Raw genomic sequence first — 21,580 nt, 5'->3', positions numbered from 1 at the left:
AAGCACTGCATGTGTATTAACTTCATTAGTTCTCACAATAACTCTACATGGTAAGCATTATTATTATGCCCATTTTATGATAAGGACTGGTTAACCAACCTGAACAGAGTGCACGGCTAGAAGTGGTGGCACTGGGATTTATGCCCTGCCAACCTGGCATGCGCACTTCTCCACTAAGTCAAATTGGAAGGGGCAGCAGAGTGTGGATTATACTCAAGCAGGTAAGAGAAGAGGAGGAAGTCCATCCTGCAAGTGGCCAGACAGTGCCCGTGTGGCAACTATGGAACCTGTTTTTAGCCCCAAGAAAATCCTGGAGGGTGAGTCTGTCTCTCTTAATTTTATACTCAGACACACTCTGATTAGAGGGGGATGGAATCGCTGCACCTCACTCTGAGCTTCCCTGTATTTAAAGTGCTTCTCAGAAGTGGATGTGTCTAATGTCTCTGCTATGCTGATCAGTGGAAGATTCTTTGAAACTCAGTGGGGAGAAAAAAGGAGAAGCATCCTGGTTTATTTCATCAGAAAGAGGAAATGGCAAGGAACAAGGACCCTCTTGATAGCTGATTCCTGTATCACTCTCTGGGAGATTCCCAAGACCCTAGCAGGTATACTCTTCCTTTTCTTCTGACACCCCCTGAATTCCTCCTCTCCAACTTCAGAGTATTCTCATCCCTCCCCCAGTGAAGTTCTTTCTAAGACTGAAGGCCTCTCTTGGGGATCTTGATACATGAATACCAAGACCGTAAAAATCATAGTAAGGTAACTCCCATGTCTCAGTAGGGGAGGGTAGTTTGCTGAGTTAAGGAAGCAATCATAACAGTAGAGAAGGCTACATTCCTTATCTACTTCCCCAATCACCGTAGAGGCATACTCCAAGGTTCCCCACATTTTATTATGAACATGAAATTAGTTGGCAAGGTTAGCTGACTTCTCCTTAGTGGGAAGTTTTGCTTATGCTGACTTCTCCTTAGTGGGAAGTGGTTGCCCATATAGCATCATTGGTCTTCTTCACAGGAACTTGCAGTCATGTAGCTTGTCATAGAAATGTATAGAGGATCTTTTCTGTCTCTCATGCATTGGGATAATTGGAAAAGGAGATGTGGTGCTGATTGATATAGAAAATCAGAACCAACCACATAGGCTTTCCCCCGGCATGGGAGCTTACACTGCCAAAGCTTCATCGTGCCTTCTCTGAACATGGAGCCATTACCTCTTGCACTCAAAGCCCTGTGCAGCTACAGGTACATACAGTAGGATGCTCACCTCATGAATTTCTAACAGTTATTCCTTGTTTCAGACCTCAGCCTGAGTTCCTGATATAACCTTGATAAAACCAAAAGTCTAACAAGCAAGTATATATATAGTCTCTAAAACAGGCATGGGATTACAGAAAAGCAAAAGGCACCTGCTTTTAGGTCTGACAAGCTAGTCACTCCATAAAATTTTTGCACTGCAGTTCCTGCTGTTCTGTAGAATCTTTGGGAGGCCTTGCATTTCATGTGCAAGCGCTACTGGCATGGCATTTGTAGAGCATTTAAATAGCCTGTCTCTATAGAATTAGCTAGACAGCCAGCATTGGAGAAGCTGGGAGATAATTATGTCTCCCATAAAATGAAGATTCTGTTCTAAGGCGGGAATGTGGCCAAGATGCCAGGTGTATTTTTTCTTTTTCTTCATATCTTGGCCATCTCATGCCAAGACACATTCCAAGCCACCCTTTTGCTCCTGCTTCTTTCTGTCATGAAGCGACTTTATTCTCTCAGAGCTCACTAGTAACATTAACACCAAAAAGATACAGATTCCATGTTCCCCCAAGATTTTATGTGAGATACACTTTGGGGCTCATGTGTAACCCCTTTGAAAAGAAATTTGTGATACAGAATGATCTTGTTATCTGCTTTTCTTTTTTGTTTAGCTCAATATTATCAAATTAACAGGTAGATCCAAGCTTCCTAGTTTAAATTTGTGCCAAATTGAGTCAAAGTTAACGTTTTTGAAAGGGTTACCTAATTAAATCTCAAATGGCTCTTGCTAATGCTCAGCGCTGTTTCTGATTCCAGCTACCCTGTCAATCTCTGAGAAGTGAAAGTACTAGTGACTAGAAAAAGTAAGAGAAAAGAAGATGAGGAAAAGAGAATTAGGAGATAGATTAAATTCATGCCCTTTCTATGCTGTGTTTAATATAGCAAGTGTTTTACATCAGTCCCCCAAAAGAAAGGCAGTATTTTGAAGAAAATAGTCTGGCTACCCTCAATTCTATCTCCAGATACTGTAGCTATCACAGAGGGCTGCCATGCACAGTTCAGCTGAGCACTTCACAGCTCTAAGGAGCATCATTCTTTACATAATCTGTGTGTGTAGACCTGACCACCAACACTTCTTCTGTGGCACTGAACTTCCTTGGCTCCCCGTCTTCCCTCCATAGCTGTGGCCTGTACTCAGCCCTCCAATCAGGCCAATGCATAGACACTTTGCATCCTAGTCTGCTGCAGTTGGCTTCCTGAGGGTCTGGCCACACACGCCACTATTCTAGTAGGTCTACCCAATTCGAAAGACAGAGACTTGGATTTCTGCTTTGCTCCTAGCAATGCCTACTGACTTCCCCGATGCACCTGCTTCTTGCGTCACCATTACAGGTGCTTACATTTTGTTTCCAGTTCTGCCTCTATGCCTAGACCCCAGGTTTTCCTGTTTGCCTAGATCCGTTTTGTCCCAGGTATATCTGGAAGCAAGGAGGGAGTTCCTGGAATTCTCCCTCATTTAGAAGGTAGTGGAAGCGGGGAGAGGAAAGAAGAAAGGAATAACAAAGTTATCTAAAGACCCAAGCCTGTCCCATTTTGGTTCACCTTGTCAAGTACTGGTTCCGACCCTTATTATTATTTATTATAGCATCTGCAGACTGCTACAGAATCTTTATATTGAGCTTAATGTGTTTTGAAATGGTTCTTTCATTAAACTCCATTACATCTTCCTCTGAGAAGAACTTAAGAAAGCTCGTTTCAGTTACCACGGAAGAGATAGCAAGTGCCACTGGTCTCATTACAGGTGCACCTCAGAGATATTGCGGGTTCAGTTCCAACCAACACAGTAAAGCAAATATCACACTAAAGTGAGCCATGTGAATCTTTTCGTTTCTCAGTGCATATAAAACTTCATTTACACTATGTTGTAGTCTATTAAGTGTGCAAAGCATTATGTCTAAAAACAAGGAACATACCTTAATTTAAAAATACCTTATTGCTAAGAAATGATAATGATCATCTGAATCTTCAGCGAGTCACAATCTTTTTCCTGGTAGAGGATCTTGCCTCAAGGTGGATTGCAGCTGACCAGTCAGGGTGGTGGTTGCTGAAGGTTGGGGAGGCTGTCGCAATTTCTTAAAATAAGACCATGGTAAAGTTTGCTGTGTCTGTTGACTCTTCCTTTCATGAAAGATTTCTCTGTAGCATGTGACATTGTTTGATGGCATTTATCCACAGAACTTCTTTCAAAATTTGAGTCAACCCTCTCAAATCGGCCACTGTGTTATCAACTCAGTTTACATAATATTCTAAATACTTTGTTGTCATTTTAGCAATGTTTACAACATCTTCACCAGGAGTAGATTCCATCTCAAGAAACCACTTTCCTTGTTCATTCATAAGAAGCAACCGTCGTTCATTCAAATTTGATAATGAGATTGTAGCAATTGTCATGTCTTCACAGGCTCCTCTTTAATTTCCCCTTTATATTCTTACCACATCTGCAGTGACTTCCTCCACTGAAGCCTTGAACCTCTCAAAGTCATCCATGAGGGTTGGAATCCACTTCTTCTAAACTCCTGTTAATGTTGACATTTTGACTTCTTATGAGTCATGAATGTTCTTAATGGCATCTAGAAGGTTGAATCCTTTCCAGAAGGTTTTCAGTATACTTTGGTCGCTAGAAGCCTAGATTTCTTTTTTTTTTTAGTTTCAAGTCTCACTCTATTGCCCAGGCTAGGGTGCAGTGGCATGAACATAGTTCAGTGAAGCCTAGAACTCCTGGGCTCAAACGATCTTGCCACTGTAGCCTCCCATGTACCTGGGACTACAGGCATACACCATCGCACCCAGCTAATTATTATTATTATTGTAGAGACAGGATCTTGCTATGTTGAGCAGGCTGGCCTTCAACTCCTGGCCTCCAGTGGTCTTCTGCCTTGGCCTCCCAAAGTGTCAGGATTATAGGCATGAGCCACAGTGCCTGGCCCTATTTCTTAAATAATAAGACTTGAAAGATGAAATTACTCTTCAATCCATGGGTTGTAGATGGATGCTGTGTTAGCAGGCATGAAAACAACATGAAACTACTCGTACAGCTCCATCAGAGCTCCTGGGTGACAATGTGCAGTGTCAATGAGCAGTGATACTCTGAAAGAAATCCTTTTTTCTGTGTAGTAAGTTCAACAGTGGACTTAAAATATTCAGTAAGCCATGCTGTAAACTGATGAGCTGTCATCCAGCCTTTGTTCTTCCAGTTACACAGCACAGGCAGAGTAGATTTAGCCTAATTCTTAAGGGCCTCAGGATTTTCAGAATGGTAAACTAACGTTGGTTTCAACTTGAAGTCACAAGCTGCATTAACCCCTAACGAGAGAGTCAGCCTGTTCTTTGAAGAAGCCAGAATTCGACTTCACTCTAGCTATGCAAATCCTAGATGGCCTCTTCTTCCAATAGGAGGCTACTGCAACTCTGCCATTGTCCAGGGTAGCCATCTTTATCAGTGATCTTAACTAGAGCTTCTGGATAACTTGCTGCTTCACCTTGCACTTTTAAGTTATGGAAACAGCTTCTTTCCTTAAACCTCATGAACCAACCTCTGCTGGCTTCACACTTTTCTTCTGCACCTTCCTCACCTCTTTTAGCCTTTAAAGAATTAAAGGAAGTTAGGGATTAGGCTTTGGCTTAAGGGAATATTGTGGCTGGTGGATGAGTGGAAGCATCCAGACCACTCAGACTTTCTCCATATCAGCAATAAGGCTCTTTCTTTCTTATAATTCATGAATTCACTGGAGTGGCATGCCTAATGTTCTTCAATGACTTTTCCTTTGCATTCACACCTTGGCTGTTTGTTGCAAGAGGCCCAGCGTTTGACCTATCTCAGCTTTCAACATACCTTCCTCGCTAAGCTTAGTCATTATTAGCTTTCGATTTCAAGTGAGAGGCATGTGACTCTTCCTCTCACTTGTACATTTAGAGGCCACCTCCGCATTAGCAATTGGCCTAATCTCAATATTGTCGTGTCTTAGGGAATAGGAAGGTTCAAGGAGAGGGAGAGAGATGGGGAGGAGCTGATAGAGAAGTCAGAACACACACAACATTTATCATTTAAGTCCTATGGGCATGGCTGGTGGCTCCCCAAAACAGCTAAGACAAAGATCACTGATCGCAGATGGCTATACACATAGAATAATAATGTTTAAAATATTCCAAGAATTTCCAAAATGTGACTCAGAGACGTGATGTGAGCACATGCTGTTGGGAAAAGGGAACCAATGGACTTGCTGGATACAGCGTTGCCACAAACCTTCACTTTGTGAAATACACAATATCTGCAAAGGGCAGTAAGGCAAGTGCAGCAACACAAGGCATGCCCACATTTGGTTCTGCTAAAAATATTCCATAGCCACCTTTAGAAGCCACATTTTGTCTCTGGAGCATTGGCTGGCTGCCTCTTTATCATACCAACCTCTCCTGGTGCTTTCCTTTTCTGTCTTCTCTTCAGGGGCCATTTTCTCTCTCTCTCTTTTTTTTTTTGAGACGTAGTTTCGCTCTTGTTACCCAGGTTGGAGTGCAATGGTGTGATCTCGGCTCACCGCAACCTCCGCCTCCTGGGTTCAGGCAATTCTCCTGCCTCCTGAGTAGCTGGGATTACAGAATTTTAACTTTTTGTAATAAATTTGTGAATATTTTATGGTGGTAAATTATAAAACAGACTAGTATCTACATATATTTTCTGAATTCATGACATACCTTACAATTTCTTAATGTTTCCAATATTTCTAGGCTGTGTTCGTTGAGTTTTTTCAAATGATTGCAAATCTCAAAAAATATTTCCAATATATTTCTTGGGAAAAAATCTGCAAATAAACAGATCCACAAAGTTCAAACACATGCTCAGGAGCACTGTACCTATTTTACATCCTGATCAGGATGCCTTATTTAAAACATACTTACTTTACGTTAAAACGCACGCTCTGAATGAAGAGACCACCCAAATAGACTTTGTGTGATTAACATGGCTGTTTATTCACTGCTGAGTCAGTGGAGGGCAGTGGGAGAGAAGCTAGTTTTATATGTTTGCAGTAGGCAGTGTAAAGTTACAGAAGTTACAGTTTAGGGTGGTCTTTTGCAAGCTGGGAGGGGGTCGTAGGGTCTGGAGTCACAAAGTTGACCAAAGTTGGTTACAAAGTTGACCAAGGTTGGTTACAAAGTCCAATGGCCTTGTCAATTGAGGCCGGAATAAGAAACAATAGAAGAATGTCTCAGGTTAGTTAGGAACCAAAAGGGTTATCTTCCACTTTTCATGGTCTTCCAATTCCTTCACATTTTCTAATTCCAGAAGTGTACATGCACGCCATGGCTCCAGCAGTCAGCCCAAAAGAACTTACACTTTATTTTTTAATTATGAAAAAAGTATTTACCATGTTGATTTCATTTGTTCAGATATCAATGTGTTGTAAGATTATTCTTGCCCCTAGAAGGAAGAATTTAGGAGCCATCTCCTATCAATTACATGAAAACCCAGGAAAAAAGCATAAGTAAATTCCCACACTGCTATTATTAACACCGCTCATTGATCCACCAAGGATTATCTGCGGTAACATGTCACCCTCCTGCCTCAAGCTTCTGAGCTATATCCTGCCACCAAGAGCGTATGTCACATTGAGAAATACCAACAGGTTTAAACAGATTTAACAAAACCTAATTAAGAAGTTCAAAAGTCCTTCCTAAAATATAGATGCTGTCTTCTAAAGTCAAATTAAAATCATTGCTTATATCTGTTCTGATGACTTTCCTACCAGTGTGTTAGAACCCACCAGAATTCTCCTGCATTGTCAACAGAGCTGGTGACATCTTTACTTAGTTTCCCTCTATCATCTCTACCCAACTGTCCTAAAACATTGCCCTTCTCCCTTAACTAGTTCATACTTTTTTTTTTTTTTTTTTTGAGATGGAGTTTTGCTGTTGTTACCCAGACTGGAATGCAATGGCGCGATCTCGGCTCACCGCAACCTCCACCTTCTGGGTTCAAGCAATTCTCCTGCCTCAGCCTCCCAAGTAGCTGGGACTACAGGTGCGCACCACCATGCCCAGCTAATTTTTGTATTTTTAGTAGAGACGGGGTTTCACCATGTTGACCAGGATGGTCTCAATCTCTCGACCTTGTGATCCACCCGCCTCGGCTTCCCAAAGTGCTGGGATTACAGGCATGAGCCACCGTGCCTGGCCAAAAAATACAAAATATTTAGCCAGGTGTGGTGATGCATGCCTGTAGTTCCAGCTAATTGGGAGGCTGAGATGGTACAATTGCTTGAGCCCAGGAGTTTGAGGCTGCAGTGAGCTGTAATCGTGCCACTGCACTACAGCTTGGGCAACAGAGTGAGACCCTGTATTGAAAAACAAAACAAAACAAAAAAGCCTGTTGGGGCAAGGGGGCTGGGAACCTGTGCCTGGGTTCTCAGGTTCAAAAGAAGCTGAGCTGCAGGCAATCAGTCACAGAAACCCAGCTAGGGCAGGGAACGTTCACGGCCGTACTCCCAACAGCTTCTCAGCAGAGATTTGTTGGCCAGGTGCAGTGGCTCATGCTTGTAATCCCAGCACTTTAGGAGGCCGGGGGGTTATAGTGGGCAGGGGGTGGTGGATCACCTGAGGTCAGGAGTTCGAGACCAGCCTGGCCAACATGGCAAACCCCTGTCTATAATAAAAATACAAAATGGCCTGGTGCAGTGGCTCACGCCTGTAACCCTTACACTTTGGGAGGCCAAGGCGGGTGAATCACCTGAGGTCAGGAGCTCGAGACTGGCCTGGCCAACATGGTGAAACCCTGTCTTTACTAAAAATACAAAAAATTAGCCCATGTTGTGGTGGGCACCTGTAATCCCAGCTACTTGGGAGGCTGAGGCAGCAGAATTGCTTGAACCTGTGAGGCAGAGGTTGCAGTGACCCAAGATTGTACCACTGCACTCCAGCCTGGGAGATAAGAGCAAAACTCCATCTCAAAAAAAAAAAAAAAATTAACTGCCTATAATTGGGAGGCTGAGGCAGGAGAATCGCTTGAATCTGGGAGGTGGAGGTTGCAGTGAGCTGAGATCATGCCATTGCACACAGCCTTGGCAACAAGAGCAAAACTTGGTCTAAATAAATAAATAAATAAATAAAGCTGGGCACAGTGGCTCATACCTGTAACCCCAGCACTTTGGGAGGCCAAGGCGGGCAGATCACAAGGTCAGGAGTTCGAGACCAGCCTGTCCAATATGGTGAAACCCCATTTCTACTAAAAAATACGAATATTAGCCAGACGTGGTGGTGCACTCCTATAGTCCCAGCTACTCTGGGAGGCTAAGGTAGGAGAATTGCTTGAACCCGGGAGGCGGAGGTTGCAATGAGCCCAGATTGTGCCACTGCATTCCAACCTGGGTGACAGTGTGAGACTCCATTGCTAAATAAATAAATTAATTAATTAAATAAAATAAATAGTCCGGGCACGGTGGCTCACGCCTGTAATCCCAGCACTTTGGGAAGCCGAGGCGGGTGGATCACAAGGTCGAGAGATTGAGACCATCCTGGTCAACATGGTGAAACCCCGTCTCTACTAAAATTACAAAAAATTAGCTGGGCATGGTGGCACGTACCTGTAATCCCAGCTACTCAGGAGGCTGAGGCAGGAGAATTGCCTGAACCCAGGAGGTGGAGGTTGCGGTGAGCTGAGATTGCGCCATTGCACTCCAGCCTAGGTAACAAGAGCGAAACTCCATCTCAAAAAAATAATAAAAATAAAAATAAAAAATAAAATAAATAAAATAAAAATAGAAAAAATTAGCCGGGCATAGTGGCAGGCACCTATAATCTCAGCTACTCAGGAGGCTGAAGCAGGAGAATCATTTGAACCCAGCAAGCAGAGGTTGCAGTGAGCCAAGATTACTCCACTGCACTCCAGCCTGGGCAACAAGAGTGAAACTCATCTCAAAAAGTAAAAATTAAAAAATGGAGATTTGCTGACTGTGAGGAGTAGGGCATGTTGGGGAAGGGTAAGGATCTGCCCTGGTCCCTGCCCCTTGCTCCTCTCCACTTTGCCTGTGCACAGGATAGCTGCCAAGGTGGCAAATGCCCAGCCCCTTGCCCACTCCAGGGGCCTGTCCAGGCTCTTGGGCACTTCCTGAGCAGCAGGACACATTCTGCCCTTTGTGGCCCTGAAAGGAAGCAGCTTATCAGAAGGGTAAAGACACTCTGTTCAGGCCTGGCCGTCTGTCTGGGCTAGAGGAGCCATGTCTAGGAGCTGGTAAAGCAGAGCAGGTCTGGGTGGAAGGGCCTGGGGAGGGCAGATGATTGAGGCTTCATGCCCAGGCCAGGCCAGGACCCCAGCCCCTCCCAGGGTCCACTCAGCCCCTGCACTGCTGTCTACCATCCTATCTTCTCTTCATTTCCTTCCTACTTCTCTGACTCCTGGCAGTTTTTCACTCATACCATTCATTCAAGCAATACTTAAGGAATATTTTATGTTTGATTTTTGTTTGAGACAGGGCCTTGCTATATTGCCCAGGCTGGTCTTGAACTCCTGGGCTCAAGTGATCCACCCACCTTGGCCTCCCTAGGTGCTGGGATTGGTTGCCAGAGTGAGCCAGAGCACCCATTGCCTTTTTTTTTTTTTTTTAAACATTGTGTGGTTTAGAAATACTCCTTTAGTTGCACACATTTCTGCAAAAAAAAATAAATAAACATTTAAAAAATTAAAAAGAAATACCCCTTTAGAAGGTGACCGCTGAGCAGAGACCTCAGGAGGTGAGGTAGCGAGTCACATAGCCTCCCAGAGGCAGGGTCTCCAAGGCAGAGGGAACAGCGAGGGCAAAGGCCCTGAGGCAGGGTAAGCTGGGTGTGGGCAAGGAACAGCAAAGAACCCAGGGTGCAGCTGAGCACGGCGACTTATGCCTATAATCCCAGCACTTTGGGAGGCTGAGGCAGGCAGATGACTTGTGGTCAGGAGTTCAAGACCAGCCTGAGCAATATGGTGAACTCCCATCTCTAGTAAAAATACAAAAATTAGCTGGTCATGGTAGCACATGCCTATAATCCCAGCATTTTGGAAGGCCAAAGCAGCAGGATCACCTGAGGTCGGGAGTTTGAGACCAGCCTGACCAACATGGAGAAACCTCATCTCTACTAAAACAAAAACATACCCGGGTATGGTGGCTGATGCTTGTAATCCCAGCTATTCAAGAGGCTGAGGCAGGAGAATTGCTTGAACACAGGGTGGTGGTGGGGGGGTGGGGGCGGGGGAGGTTGCAATGAGCCGGATCATGCCATTGCTTTCTAGCTTGGGCAACAAGAGGGAAACTCCATCTCAAAAAAAAAAAAAAAGAGGAGGAAACCATGTGCAGAGAGGTTGAGTGACACTCGCCCAGGGTTCTTACATGGCTAAAATATGGAAGAGCCAAGCCTCAGCGTGGCTCCAAGAGTTCAGGCTGAGATACACTCCATTTCCCCACACCTAGCAGGTGATTCTCTGGGTTTTCCCCCAGGGCAGGGTTTCTCACCGTCAGCACTGTTGACACTTAAGGCCAGATCACTCCTTGTTATTCGGGCTGTCCCGAGGATATTGAGCAGCATCCCTGGCCTCTACCCACTCAATGCCAGTAGCACTCCCCAAGTTGTGACACTGGTGTGTCTCCAGGCAATGCTCAATGCTTGGGGGGTGGTGGCAAAATTGCCCCCAGTTGAGAACCACTTCCCTGTTTTCCTGTCCACCCCACCTGCCACTGTCGCAGCTCACTGCGACCACTGTGACAGCCTCCACATTAGCCCCCTGGCCCTTCACCAGACATCTTACCAGGCCACTCTCCCAGGTCTCCAGCCCTCTCTGGCTCCCATTGCTCTGAGGATGAATGCCAAGCTGCTTAGGTTGGCATGTAAGGCTCTGTGTAGTCTAACACCTGCCTGCCTCTGCAGTTCTCACCCACCCCTATCCTCAAGCCTTTTGCTGCACGCCACCCTCTGCTCATTCAGGCTAGTGTCATATATTGAACCTGACACCATGCTGGACACTGCAGACATAAAGACAAAGCTCCCCTGAAACCTCTGCCCGCACCCCCAGGGCCTGCCTTCATGCTGCGTCTCCTGTGGCAAGAGCAAGTAATCACATGCAGTGAATCCTGTTAGCCCTAAAACCAAGCAGCTGTGAGGAAACCAGGGCTGGAGCAGGTGCTGTGGCTGAGAGGTACAGGGTGGGCAGGGGTTACAGAGAGGGAGCAAGGAAGAGAGCACCCTGGCAGTGGTGGGGCAGATGCCTTGAGAGGATGGAAGGCCAGGGTGGTGATTTAGGGCTCCAGCAAAGGCAGAGTCGGGGTATGGAGGGGGATGGATGGCGGGGAGAAAATGAGCTAAACATAAACAGGTGGGTCGGGTACAAGGGCTCATGCCTACAATCCCAGCACTGTGGGAGGCCGAGGTGGGCGGATCACCTGAGTCAGATGTTCGAGACCAGCCTAGTCAACACGGTGAAACCCCTTCTCTACTAAAAATACAAAAATTGGCCGGGCGCGGTGGCTCATGCCTGTAATCCCAGCACTGTGGGAGGCCGAGGTGGGCAGATCACCTGAGTCAGATGTTCGAACCACCCTAGCCAACATGGAACCCCGTCTCTACTAAAACTACAAAAATTAGCCGGGCGTGGTGGCACAGGCCTGTAGTCCCAGCTGCTCGGGAGGCTGAGGCAGAAGAATTGCTTGAACCCGGGAGGCAGAGGTTGCAGTAAGCCCAGATTACGCCACTGTGCTCCAGCCTGGGGACAGAGCAAGACTTCGTCTCAAAAAAAAAAAAAAAAAGATTACCAGGGGTGGTGGCGCATTCCTATAATCCCAGCTACTCAGGAGGCTGAGGCAGGAGAATTGCTTGAATCGGGGAGGCAGAGGTTGCAGTGAGCTGTGATCACACCACTGCACTCCAGCCTGGGCAACAGAGCGGGACTCCATTTCAAAAAAAATAATAATAAAATAAAATAAAGGATGGACTACACAAAAAGGCCCAGGACAAGAGAGGAGTCCAGTGGTTCCTACTTAGTCAGGAAAGTGAACAGTGGAGTCATGATGCAGACTGGACATTTCCCCAACACAGACGGTTCGCCTGGCAGGCATGCCCTCCCCTTATTCACCTGTCAACTTCCTCCTCCTGCTACAACCCCAAATCACAAATGGTGCCTCCTCCTGGAAGCCTTCTGGATTCCTCTCTGCTGTCACCGTTTGCTCCCTTCTCTGCACTCTGCAAACTATACTACAGCAACATCATCATCTGGTTCTTATTGCGCAGGTCTGTTCCGGCTCTCCCACCACTGACTGCAAGTTTTTGAAGCCCTGGGAGCTGCCTTCAGTAGAGGAGGCCCTGCGCTCAGCCGCTGCGGGTCGAACTCTGAAGGCCAGGCCAGAAGGAGAGAAAATGTGGCACGGCTTGGCAGTTCCCAGATGCGCGTGCACATCCAGGTGCGCACGCTCCACAGGAGCTGGTGGTAGCCGGGCAGTCTTGGCTGAGACTTACTTGCTGCGCTTCGGTGCGCACAGGCCCTGCGATGCCAACCTCCTGGTCCCGCCCTCCCGCCGCAGGCGCCCGCGCCTGGGCCGCTCACAAGCCTTCGACTCTTCCCGGACTCCAGACCCCAGACAGCTCCGCTCCACCCTGCGGATGACGGAGAGAAAGTTCCTTACAAGCCCCTCACGTGGGGCAAGATAGGAGGTACCACCTGGGGCGGGGCCTGGCTCACCACTGAGCAGGGGTATTGGCCAAGGCCCTCCCCCTAGTGGTGAGTACTCCCTTGGTTCCCCCTCGTAGCCGCTGCCAGATGACCCCGCCACACGTCGGAAGCAGCCTTGGAAACCTGCCTACCTGTTTCATGCCCGCCCCCTACAGCCTTTCCTCTGGGCAGCCCAGGGAGCTTTAAAAATGCAAACCGGGGGAGGACTCAAGATGGCGCTGTGAGAACAACCCAGGATTGGAGCTCTTCTCGTTGAATCTGCAAACGAGACCCAAACGAAAAGTCAGCAACTACGCAGACGACCAGCGGACAAATCCACAAAGATGGGAAGAAACCAGCGCAAAAAGGAGGAAAACACCCAAAACCAGAACACCTCGCCTCCTAGAAAGGACCAAAACTCCTCACCAGCAAGGGAACAAAGCTGGACGGAGAATGACTGTGACGAAATGACGGAATTAGACTTCAGAAGATGGATAATGAGAAACTTTTGTGAGCTAAAAGATCATGTATTAAATCAATGCAAAGAAACTAAGAACCTTGAAAAAAGATTTGAAAAAAGATTCGAGGAAATGATAACAAGAATGGATACCTTAGAGAGGAATATGAATGAATTAAAGGAGCTGAAAAACACAATACGAGAACTTCACGAAGCAAACACAAGTTTCAATAGCCGAATTGACCAAGCAGAAGAAAGAATATCTGAAGTCGAAGACCAACTCAATGAAATAAAACGAGAAACCAAGATCAGAGAAAAAAGCGCAAAAAGGAATGAACAAAGTCTCCAAGAAATGTGGGACTATGTGAAAAGACCTAACCTACGTTTGATAGGTGTACCAGAAGGGGACGAAGAGAATGAATCCAAGCTGGAAAATACTCTTCAGGACATCATCCGGGAAAATTTCCCCCACCTAGCAAGACAAGCCAACACTCAATTGCAGGAAATACAGAGAACACCACAAAGATATTCCGCAAGAAGAGCAACCCCAAGGCACATAATCGTTAGATTCAACAGGGTTGAAATAAAGGAGAGAATACTAAGGGCAGCCAGAGAGAAAGGTCAGGCCACCCACAAAGGGAAGCCCATCAGACTCACAGCAGATCTCTTAGCAGAAACACTACAGGCCAGAAGAGAGTGGGGGCCAATATTCAACATTCTTAAAGAAAAGAACTTTCAACCCAGAATTTCATATCCAGCCAAACTGAGCTTCAGAAGTGAAGGAAGAATAAAATCCTTTGCGAACAAGCAAGTACTCAGAGATTTTGTCACCACCAGGCCTGCTTTACAAGAGCTCCTAAAAGAGGCACTACACATAGAAAGGATCAACCAGTACCAGCCATTCCAAAATCACACTGAATGCTAAAGAGCTTCAACATAATGAAGAATCTACAACAACTAACAGGCAAAACAGCCACTTAGCATCAAAATGGCAGTATCAAATTCACACATAACAATATTAACCCTAAATGTAAATGGACTAAATGCACCAATCAAAAGACACAGACTGGCAAATTGGATAAAAATCCAAAACCCATCAGTGTGCTGTATCCAGGAAACCCATCTCACATGCAAGGATACACAAAGGCTCAAAATAAAGGGATGGAGGAAGATTTACCAAGCTAATGGAAAGCAAAAAAAAGCAGGAGTTGCAATTCTCATCTCTGATAAAATAGACTTTAAAGCAACAAAGATCAAAAGAGACAAAGAAGGCCATTACATAATGGTAAAAGGATCGATACAACAAGAAGAGATAACGATCCTAAACATATATGGACCCAACACAGGAGCACCCAGATACATAAGGCAAGTTCTTAATGACTTACAAAAGGACTTAGACTCCCACACAATAATAGTGGGAGACTTTAACACTCCACTGTCAATACTAGACAGATCAACCAGACAGAAAATCAACAAGGATACCCAGGGCTTGAACTCAGACCTGGAGCAAGCAAACCTGGTGGACATTTACAGAACTCTCCACCCCAAATCCACAGAATACACATTCTTCTCAGCACCACATCACACCTACTCTAAAATTGACCACATAATTGGAAGTAAAGCACTGCTCAACAAATGCAAAACAACAGAAATCATAACAAACAGCCTCTCAGACCATAGTGCAATCAAGTTAGAACTCAGAATTCAGAAACCGACCCAGAAACACACAGCTTCATGGAAACTGAACAACTGGCTCTTGAATGTTGACTGGGTAAACAACGAAATGAAAGCAGAAATAAAGAAGTTCTTCGAAACCAATGAGAACGAAGACACAACGTGCCAGAACCTCTGGGACACATTTAAAGCAGTCTCTAGAGGAAAGTATATAGCAATAAGTGCCCATATGAGGAGAATGGAGAGATCCAAAATTGACACCCTATCATCAAAATTGAAAGAGCTAGAGGAGCAAGATCAAAAAAACTCAAAACCCAGCAGAAGACAAGAAATTACTAAGATCAGAGCTGAGCTGAAGGAGATTGAGACACGAAAAACCCTTCAAAAAATCAATAAATCCAAGAGCTGGTTTTTTGAAAAGATCAACAAAATAGACAGACCACTAGCCAGATTGATTAAAAATAAAAGAGAGAACAACCAAATAGATGCAATAAAAAATGATAAAGGGGAAATCACCACAGATTCCACAGAAATTCAAGCCATCATCAGAGAATATTACAAACAACTCTATGCGCATAAACTAGTAAACCTGGAAGAAATGGATAAATTCCTGGACTCCTGTGTCCTCCCAAGCCTAAACCAGGAGGAAGCTGAAACTATGAATAGACCAATAACAAGGTCTGAAGTTGAGGCAGCAATTAAGAGCCTACCACACAAAAAAAGCCCAGGTCCAGACGGGTTCACAGCCGAATTCTACCAGACACACAAAGAGGAGCTGGTACCATTCCTTCTAAAACTATTTCAAACAATCCAAAAAGAGGGAATCCTTCCCAAATCATTTTATGAGACCAACATCATCCTGATACCAAAACCCGGCAGAGACCCAACGAGAAAAGAAAACTTCAGGCCAATATCCATGATGAACATAGATGCAAAAATCTTCAATAAAATATTGGCAAGCCGATTGCAACAGCAAATCAAAAAACTTATTCATCATGATCAAGTAGGATTCATCCCAGGGATGCAAGGCTGGTTCAACATACGCAAGTCTATCAACGTAATTCACCACATAAACAGAACCAAAAACAAAAACCACATGATTATCTCAATTGACGCAGAGAAGGCATTTGACAAAATTCAACAGCCCTTTATGCTAAAAACCCTCAATAAACTCGGTATCGATGGAACGTATCTCAAAGTAATAAAAGCTATTTATGACAAACCAACAGCCAATATCATACTGAATGGGCAAAAACTGGAAGCATTCCCTTTGAAATCTGGCACTAGACAAGGATGCCCTCTTTCACCACTCCTATTCAATATAGTTCTGGAAGTTCTAGCCAGAGCAATCAGGCAAGAAAAAGAAATAAAGGGTATTCAAATAGGAAAGGTGGAAGCCAAATTGTCTCTATTTGCAGACGACATGATAGTATACCTAGAAGACCCCATTGCCTCAGCCCAAAAACTCCTGAAACTGATAAACAACTTCAGCAAAGTCTCAGGATATAAAATCAATGTGCAAAAATCACAAGCATTCGTCTACACCAATAACAGACTTAAAGAAAGCCAAATCAAGAGCGAACTGCCATTCGCAATTGCTACAAAAAGAATAAAATACCTTGGAATACAACTCACAAGGAACGTAAGGGACCTCTTCAAGGAGAACTACAAACCACTGCTCAACGAAATCAGAGAGGACACAAACAGATGGAGAAACATTCCATGTTCATGGTTAGGAAGAATTAATATCGTGAAAATGGCTATACTGCCCAAAGTAATTTACAGAATCAACGCTATCCCCATCAAGCTACCATTGACTTTCTTCACAGAACTGGAAAAAACCACCATGAACTTCATATGGAACCAAAAGAGAGCCCGCATAGCCAAGTCAATTCTAAGCAAAAAGAACACAGCGGGGGGCATCACACTACCGGATTTCAAACTATACTACAAGGCTACAGTAATCAAAACAGCATGGTACTGGTACCAAAACAGAGATATAGACCAATGGAACAAAACAGAGGCACCGGAGGCAACACAACATACATACAACTATACAATCTTTGATAAACCTGACAAAAACAAGCAATGGGGCAAGGATTCCATGTTTAACAAATGGTGTTGGGAAAACTGGCTAGCCATGTGCAGAAAGCAGAAACTGGACCCCTTCCTGACACCTTACACTAAAATTAACTCTAGATGGATTAAAGACTTAAACATAAGACCTGGCACGATAAAAACCCTAGAAGGAAATCTAGGCAAAACTATCCAGGACATAGGAGTAGGCAAGGACTTCATGAACAAAACACCAAAAGCATTGGCAACAAAAGCCAAAATAGACAAATGGGACCTAATGAAACTCCACAGCTTCTGCACGGCAAAAGAAACAGTCACTAGAGTGGATCGGCAACCAACAGAATGGGAAAAAATTTTCGCAGTCTACCCATCTGACAAAGGGCTGATATCCAGAATTTACAAAGAACTCAAACAGATTTACAGGAAAAAAACAAACAAGCCCATTCAAAAGTGGGCAAAGGATATGAACAGATACTTTACGAAAGAAGACATATATGAGGCCAACAGTCATATGAAAAAATGCTCATCGTCACTGGTCATCAGAGAGATGCAAATCAAAACCACATTGAGATACCATCTCACGCCAGTTAGAATGGCGATCATTAAAAAATCTGGAGACAACAGATGCTGGAGAGGATGTGGAGAAAAAGGAACACTTTTACACTGTTGGTGGGAGTGTAAATTAGTTCAACCATTGTGGAAGACAGTGTGGCGATTCCTCAAGGCCTTAGAAATAGAAATTCCATTTGACCCAGCAATCCCATTACTGGGTATATATCCAAAAGACTATAAATCGTTCTACTATAAGGACACATGTACACGAATGTTCATTGCAGCACTGTTTACAATAGCAAAGACCTGGAATCAACCCAAATGCCCATTGATAATAGACTGGATTGGAAAAATGTGGCACATATACACCATGGAATATTATGCAGCAATCAGAAATGATGAGTTCGTGTCGTTTGTAGGGACATGGATGAATCTGGAGAACATCATCCTCAGCAAACTGACACAAGAACAGAAAATGAAACACCGCATATTCTCACTCATAGGTGGGTGATGAAAAATGAGAACACATGGACACATAAAGGGGAGTACTAAACACTGGGGTCTATTGGGGGGAAAAGGGGAGGGCCAGTGGGAGGGGGAGGTGGGGAGGGATAGCCTGGGGAGAAATGCCAAATGTGGGTGAAGGAGAGAAGAAAAGCAAAGCACACTGCCATGTGTGTACCTACGCAACTGTCTTGCATGCTCTGCTCATGTACCCCAAAACCTATAATCCAATAAAAAATTAAAAAAATAAATAAATAAAATAAAATAAAATAAAAATGCAAACCACAGGCTGGGCACGGTGGCTCACGCCTGTAATCCAAGCACTTTGGGAGGCCGAGGCGGGTGGATCACGAGGTCAAGAGATCGAAGAGATCGAGACCATCCTGGTCAACATGATGAAACCCTGTCTCTACTAAAAATACAAAAAATTAGCTGGGCATGGTGAAAATTAACGGGGCATGGTGGCGCGTGCCTGTAATCCCAGCTACTCCGGAGGCTGAGGCAGGAGAATTGCCTGAACCCAGGAGGCAGAAGTTAATGGTGAGCCGAGATCGTGCCATTGCACTCCAGCCTGGGTAACAAGACCGAAACTCCTCAAAAAAAAAAAAAAAAAGAAATGTGTACTTATAGTTTTTGGAGCAGATTCCTCCCCAACAAAGGAACAGGGCAGCTGGGAAGATATAAGAACTTCTGCTGCACCTCTTGTCTTCCAGTGACATATTTTGATTCGCATAAGGGTTTTTGTTCGTTTTTACCTGATACTCCTATAGCTGCAATAGTAGTAGTGTAAGACAGTGACCCACCAGTTTGGATCACATCCCACCATTAGGTATTGCATGGGGGTAAACCGCATGATCTTTATAGACCGTTCTTTTGGGGCATGCATACTTTCAATGTCCTTTTTCCACACTGCACATTGAACTCTCTCCAATCTGGGCCAGGTTTTAGACTCTGGTTTAGCTATATTTTTTTCTTGCTCTCTTCCACGTCCTCCTACATCCTTTCATTATCCCCACTTTTCTTTCAACTAAGGCAGTTGCTAGTAAATATGCCTTTTCCTTTGCCTCACGCCTTGCCTTCTCTTAGCCCTGGTCCTGTGCAGGGAGGGCACAAAGCAGCAGAGTGTCTGCAACCCACGTACCACCTTTCCAATGCTACTACAAAATTTGCAAGAAGCAAGAAATGGTCATTTATCAGAATGATAAATTTATTTTTATATATTTTTTATATAAAGTGCTGCAGGCTCCAACGTTGCTCCTGGGCATCTCAGGTTTCAATGTTCCTGGACCTCAGGGCCTTCGTCCTCTCCAATCTAAATGCAGAGACATTTGACATGAACATGTTTTGCAAAATGCAATACGTTCTTATTGACTCTGGTCACCCTGCTGTGCACTAGAGTCAAAACCTCTTCCTCCTGTCTAGACTTTGGTCCTTAGACCAATACCCCGCCATTCCCTCCCTCTGCCACTCTCCGGCCCCGGATCACCATCCATCTACTGGCTACTTCAATGGGGTCAACTTGTTTAGATCAACACTTGCGGGGCATCACGTGGAATTGGTCTCTCTGAGGTGGTGGAGATGCTGAGTAGTGGGATTTCCTCATTCCACGGTGCAAACATCTATCTAATCCTCACATTGCACCCCATGAATGTACAAGCATGATTTGCCAATTAAAACAATACTAATAAAGACAGAATAAATATAGTAAAATGCAAGAAGTGCGGCTTCACCGCCCACCTACTTACTTTTTCACTTGGGTGGGCCCTGTTACTCTGCTTCTTGGGTGGGCACAGGCAGCAGCAGCATCTCCTTATTATGGCAATGCACCTTCGGGCAGCCCTGCGGCAGCTCCAGCCTCTTGTTGGCCGGGCCAACACAGCCTCGGGCTGCCCAGCTTGGAGGACGCTGCCTTCGTGTACTGGTTGTGGAGCCACGGTGCTCTGGGTGGTGATCTGGGTGGAGGCGGCCGTGAGGTTATGCGGGAGGGCTGGTTGAGCCAGAGTTTCTAAATTTTCACTGCCAGTGGAGCACTTGGTGGAGGCTGCAGACACGAGGTCACGCTGCGGGGCTTCCTCTGCCAAGGTTTCTAAAGCACCACCACTGCCTATGGCGCTTACAATGGAGGAGGCCACACGGTCACACTGGAGGGCTTGCCGTGCCAAGTTTTCTAAATCTTCACAATTGCGCTCGATGGTCAGGGAGGCCGTGGGGGCATGCTGGGGGTCTGACTTCCTGTGAAGGCCGTTGTTCACCCATGATTCCCCCATGACTTTGTTTGCTGTTGGCCACTCATTGGGATCAGGCGTTAAAAGGTTTTTAATTAGTCTTTTAAGGCCTTCAGAAAAGTACTGCGGGCTAGCATACTGGCCAGATAGAATTAGGCGTTTCAGTTGCGTACGACTCACTGCGGAGAAGGGCAGGTTGTTGGACACCATCTGGAACAGCGTGACACCTAGGCTCCATATGTCCATGGCGGGGCATTCATAGCCCTGGGCCCCGAAGAGTTCTGGGGCCATGTAGGCCAGGGTCCCATGAGCTATTGTCAGCCTCTGCCCCTCATGGTAACTCGTGGCTGATCCAAAATCAGCAATTTTGATGTTTCCCTTAACATCTAACAGCATGTTGTCCGGTTTCAGGTCTCTGTGAGCGATGCTGCGGCGGTGGAGGTACCTCACGGCGGACAGCATTTGTTGGAACTTGCCTCGGGCCTCCTCCTCTGTCATGATGTTCTGTTCAAGCCAGTTAGGCTTCCTCCTGCGGCGTATTCAAGTACTAACTGGCACGCCTCTTTGCCGCTAATAATATGATATAATTTAATGATGTTTCGGTGGTGCACCGACTGTAAAACAGTCATCTCTCTGTGGCTAGAGAGGAAGCCGGTTCTGTCGATCGTTTTCACCGCCACCGCCACCCGGGTGCCGGTCTTTAAGTGCCAGGCCAGCGTGACCTCGCCAAAGGCACCACGGCCTATGAAATTCAGTATTTGATAATGCAGTGGCCGCAGGGCAGGTGAGGTGGAGGCCAATCCCTGCTTCATGGTGCCTTTATACACTAACTATACACAAGTAACTACTCTAACTCTACTATGATGAAATATTAAACAACACTATTGACTACCCCAAAGTACACTAAAATACTAAGCAATACTAACTATATTAACTATGCTAACACTGATAACTAAAAAAACACCAACACCCCTCCCACAAAAACTCCCCCCAACGCCCCTCCCACAAAAACTCCCCCCACCCCCCGAAACAACTCCTAATCGCTAAGCTGGTCTGAGTCCACAGGTCACCAAAAAAGCTTCCAGGGATTTATCAGGCCAAAAACCATGACCCAGCCAGGGCCTTATATAGG

At 45.3% G+C, this 21,580-nt stretch overlaps 1 protein-coding gene and 1 long non-coding RNA gene across 3 annotated transcripts in view; both read right to left on the bottom strand.

Annotated features, from left to right (window-relative positions):
- Nucleotides 1-21,580, bottom strand: part of LOC103792253 (uncharacterized) — a 120,931-nt gene that overhangs the window by 52,483 nt on the left and 46,868 nt on the right. For both annotated transcript variants that reach the window (XR_013533699.1, XR_013533700.1), the window contains exons 3-4: nt 5,994-6,100; nt 5,710-5,885 (exon numbers count right to left, since the gene is read on the bottom strand). This is a non-coding gene — a long non-coding RNA (uncharacterized LOC103792253). The remainder of the gene's footprint in view (nt 1-5,709; nt 5,886-5,993; nt 6,101-21,580) is intronic.
- LOC118153088 (serine/threonine-protein kinase MARK1-like) lies at nt 18,559-21,547 on the bottom strand. The gene is made up of 2 exons (XM_035297397.3): nt 19,969-21,547; nt 18,559-19,535 (listed from the first exon to the last, which is right to left on the bottom strand). Exons 1-2 carry the CDS (start codon nt 20,944-20,946, stop codon nt 19,497-19,499), a joined length of 1,017 nt encoding a protein of 338 aa, XP_035153288.3. The 5' UTR covers nt 20,947-21,547; the 3' UTR covers nt 18,559-19,496.

The sequence above is a fragment of the Callithrix jacchus genome, chromosome 4 (assembly GCF_049354715.1).
Source record: "Callithrix jacchus isolate 240 chromosome 4, calJac240_pri, whole genome shotgun sequence".
NCBI classification, from domain to species: Eukaryota; Metazoa; Chordata; class Mammalia; order Primates; family Cebidae; genus Callithrix; species Callithrix jacchus.
This window is presented reverse-complemented; position numbering and strand designations above follow the sequence as displayed.

What these genes read in the sequence shown, in the direction of transcription:
- LOC118153088 (XM_035297397.3), bottom strand. Translation starts at nt 20,946, where the DNA reads ATGACAGAGGAGGAGGCCCGAGGCAAGTTCCAACAAATGCTGTCCGCC. An exon ending in GGGCCCACCCAAGTGAAAAA is followed by an intron (nt 19,536 to 19,968) that starts GTAAGTAGGTGG and finishes CTCTGCATTTAG; the next exon opens with ATTGGAGAGGACGAAGGCCC.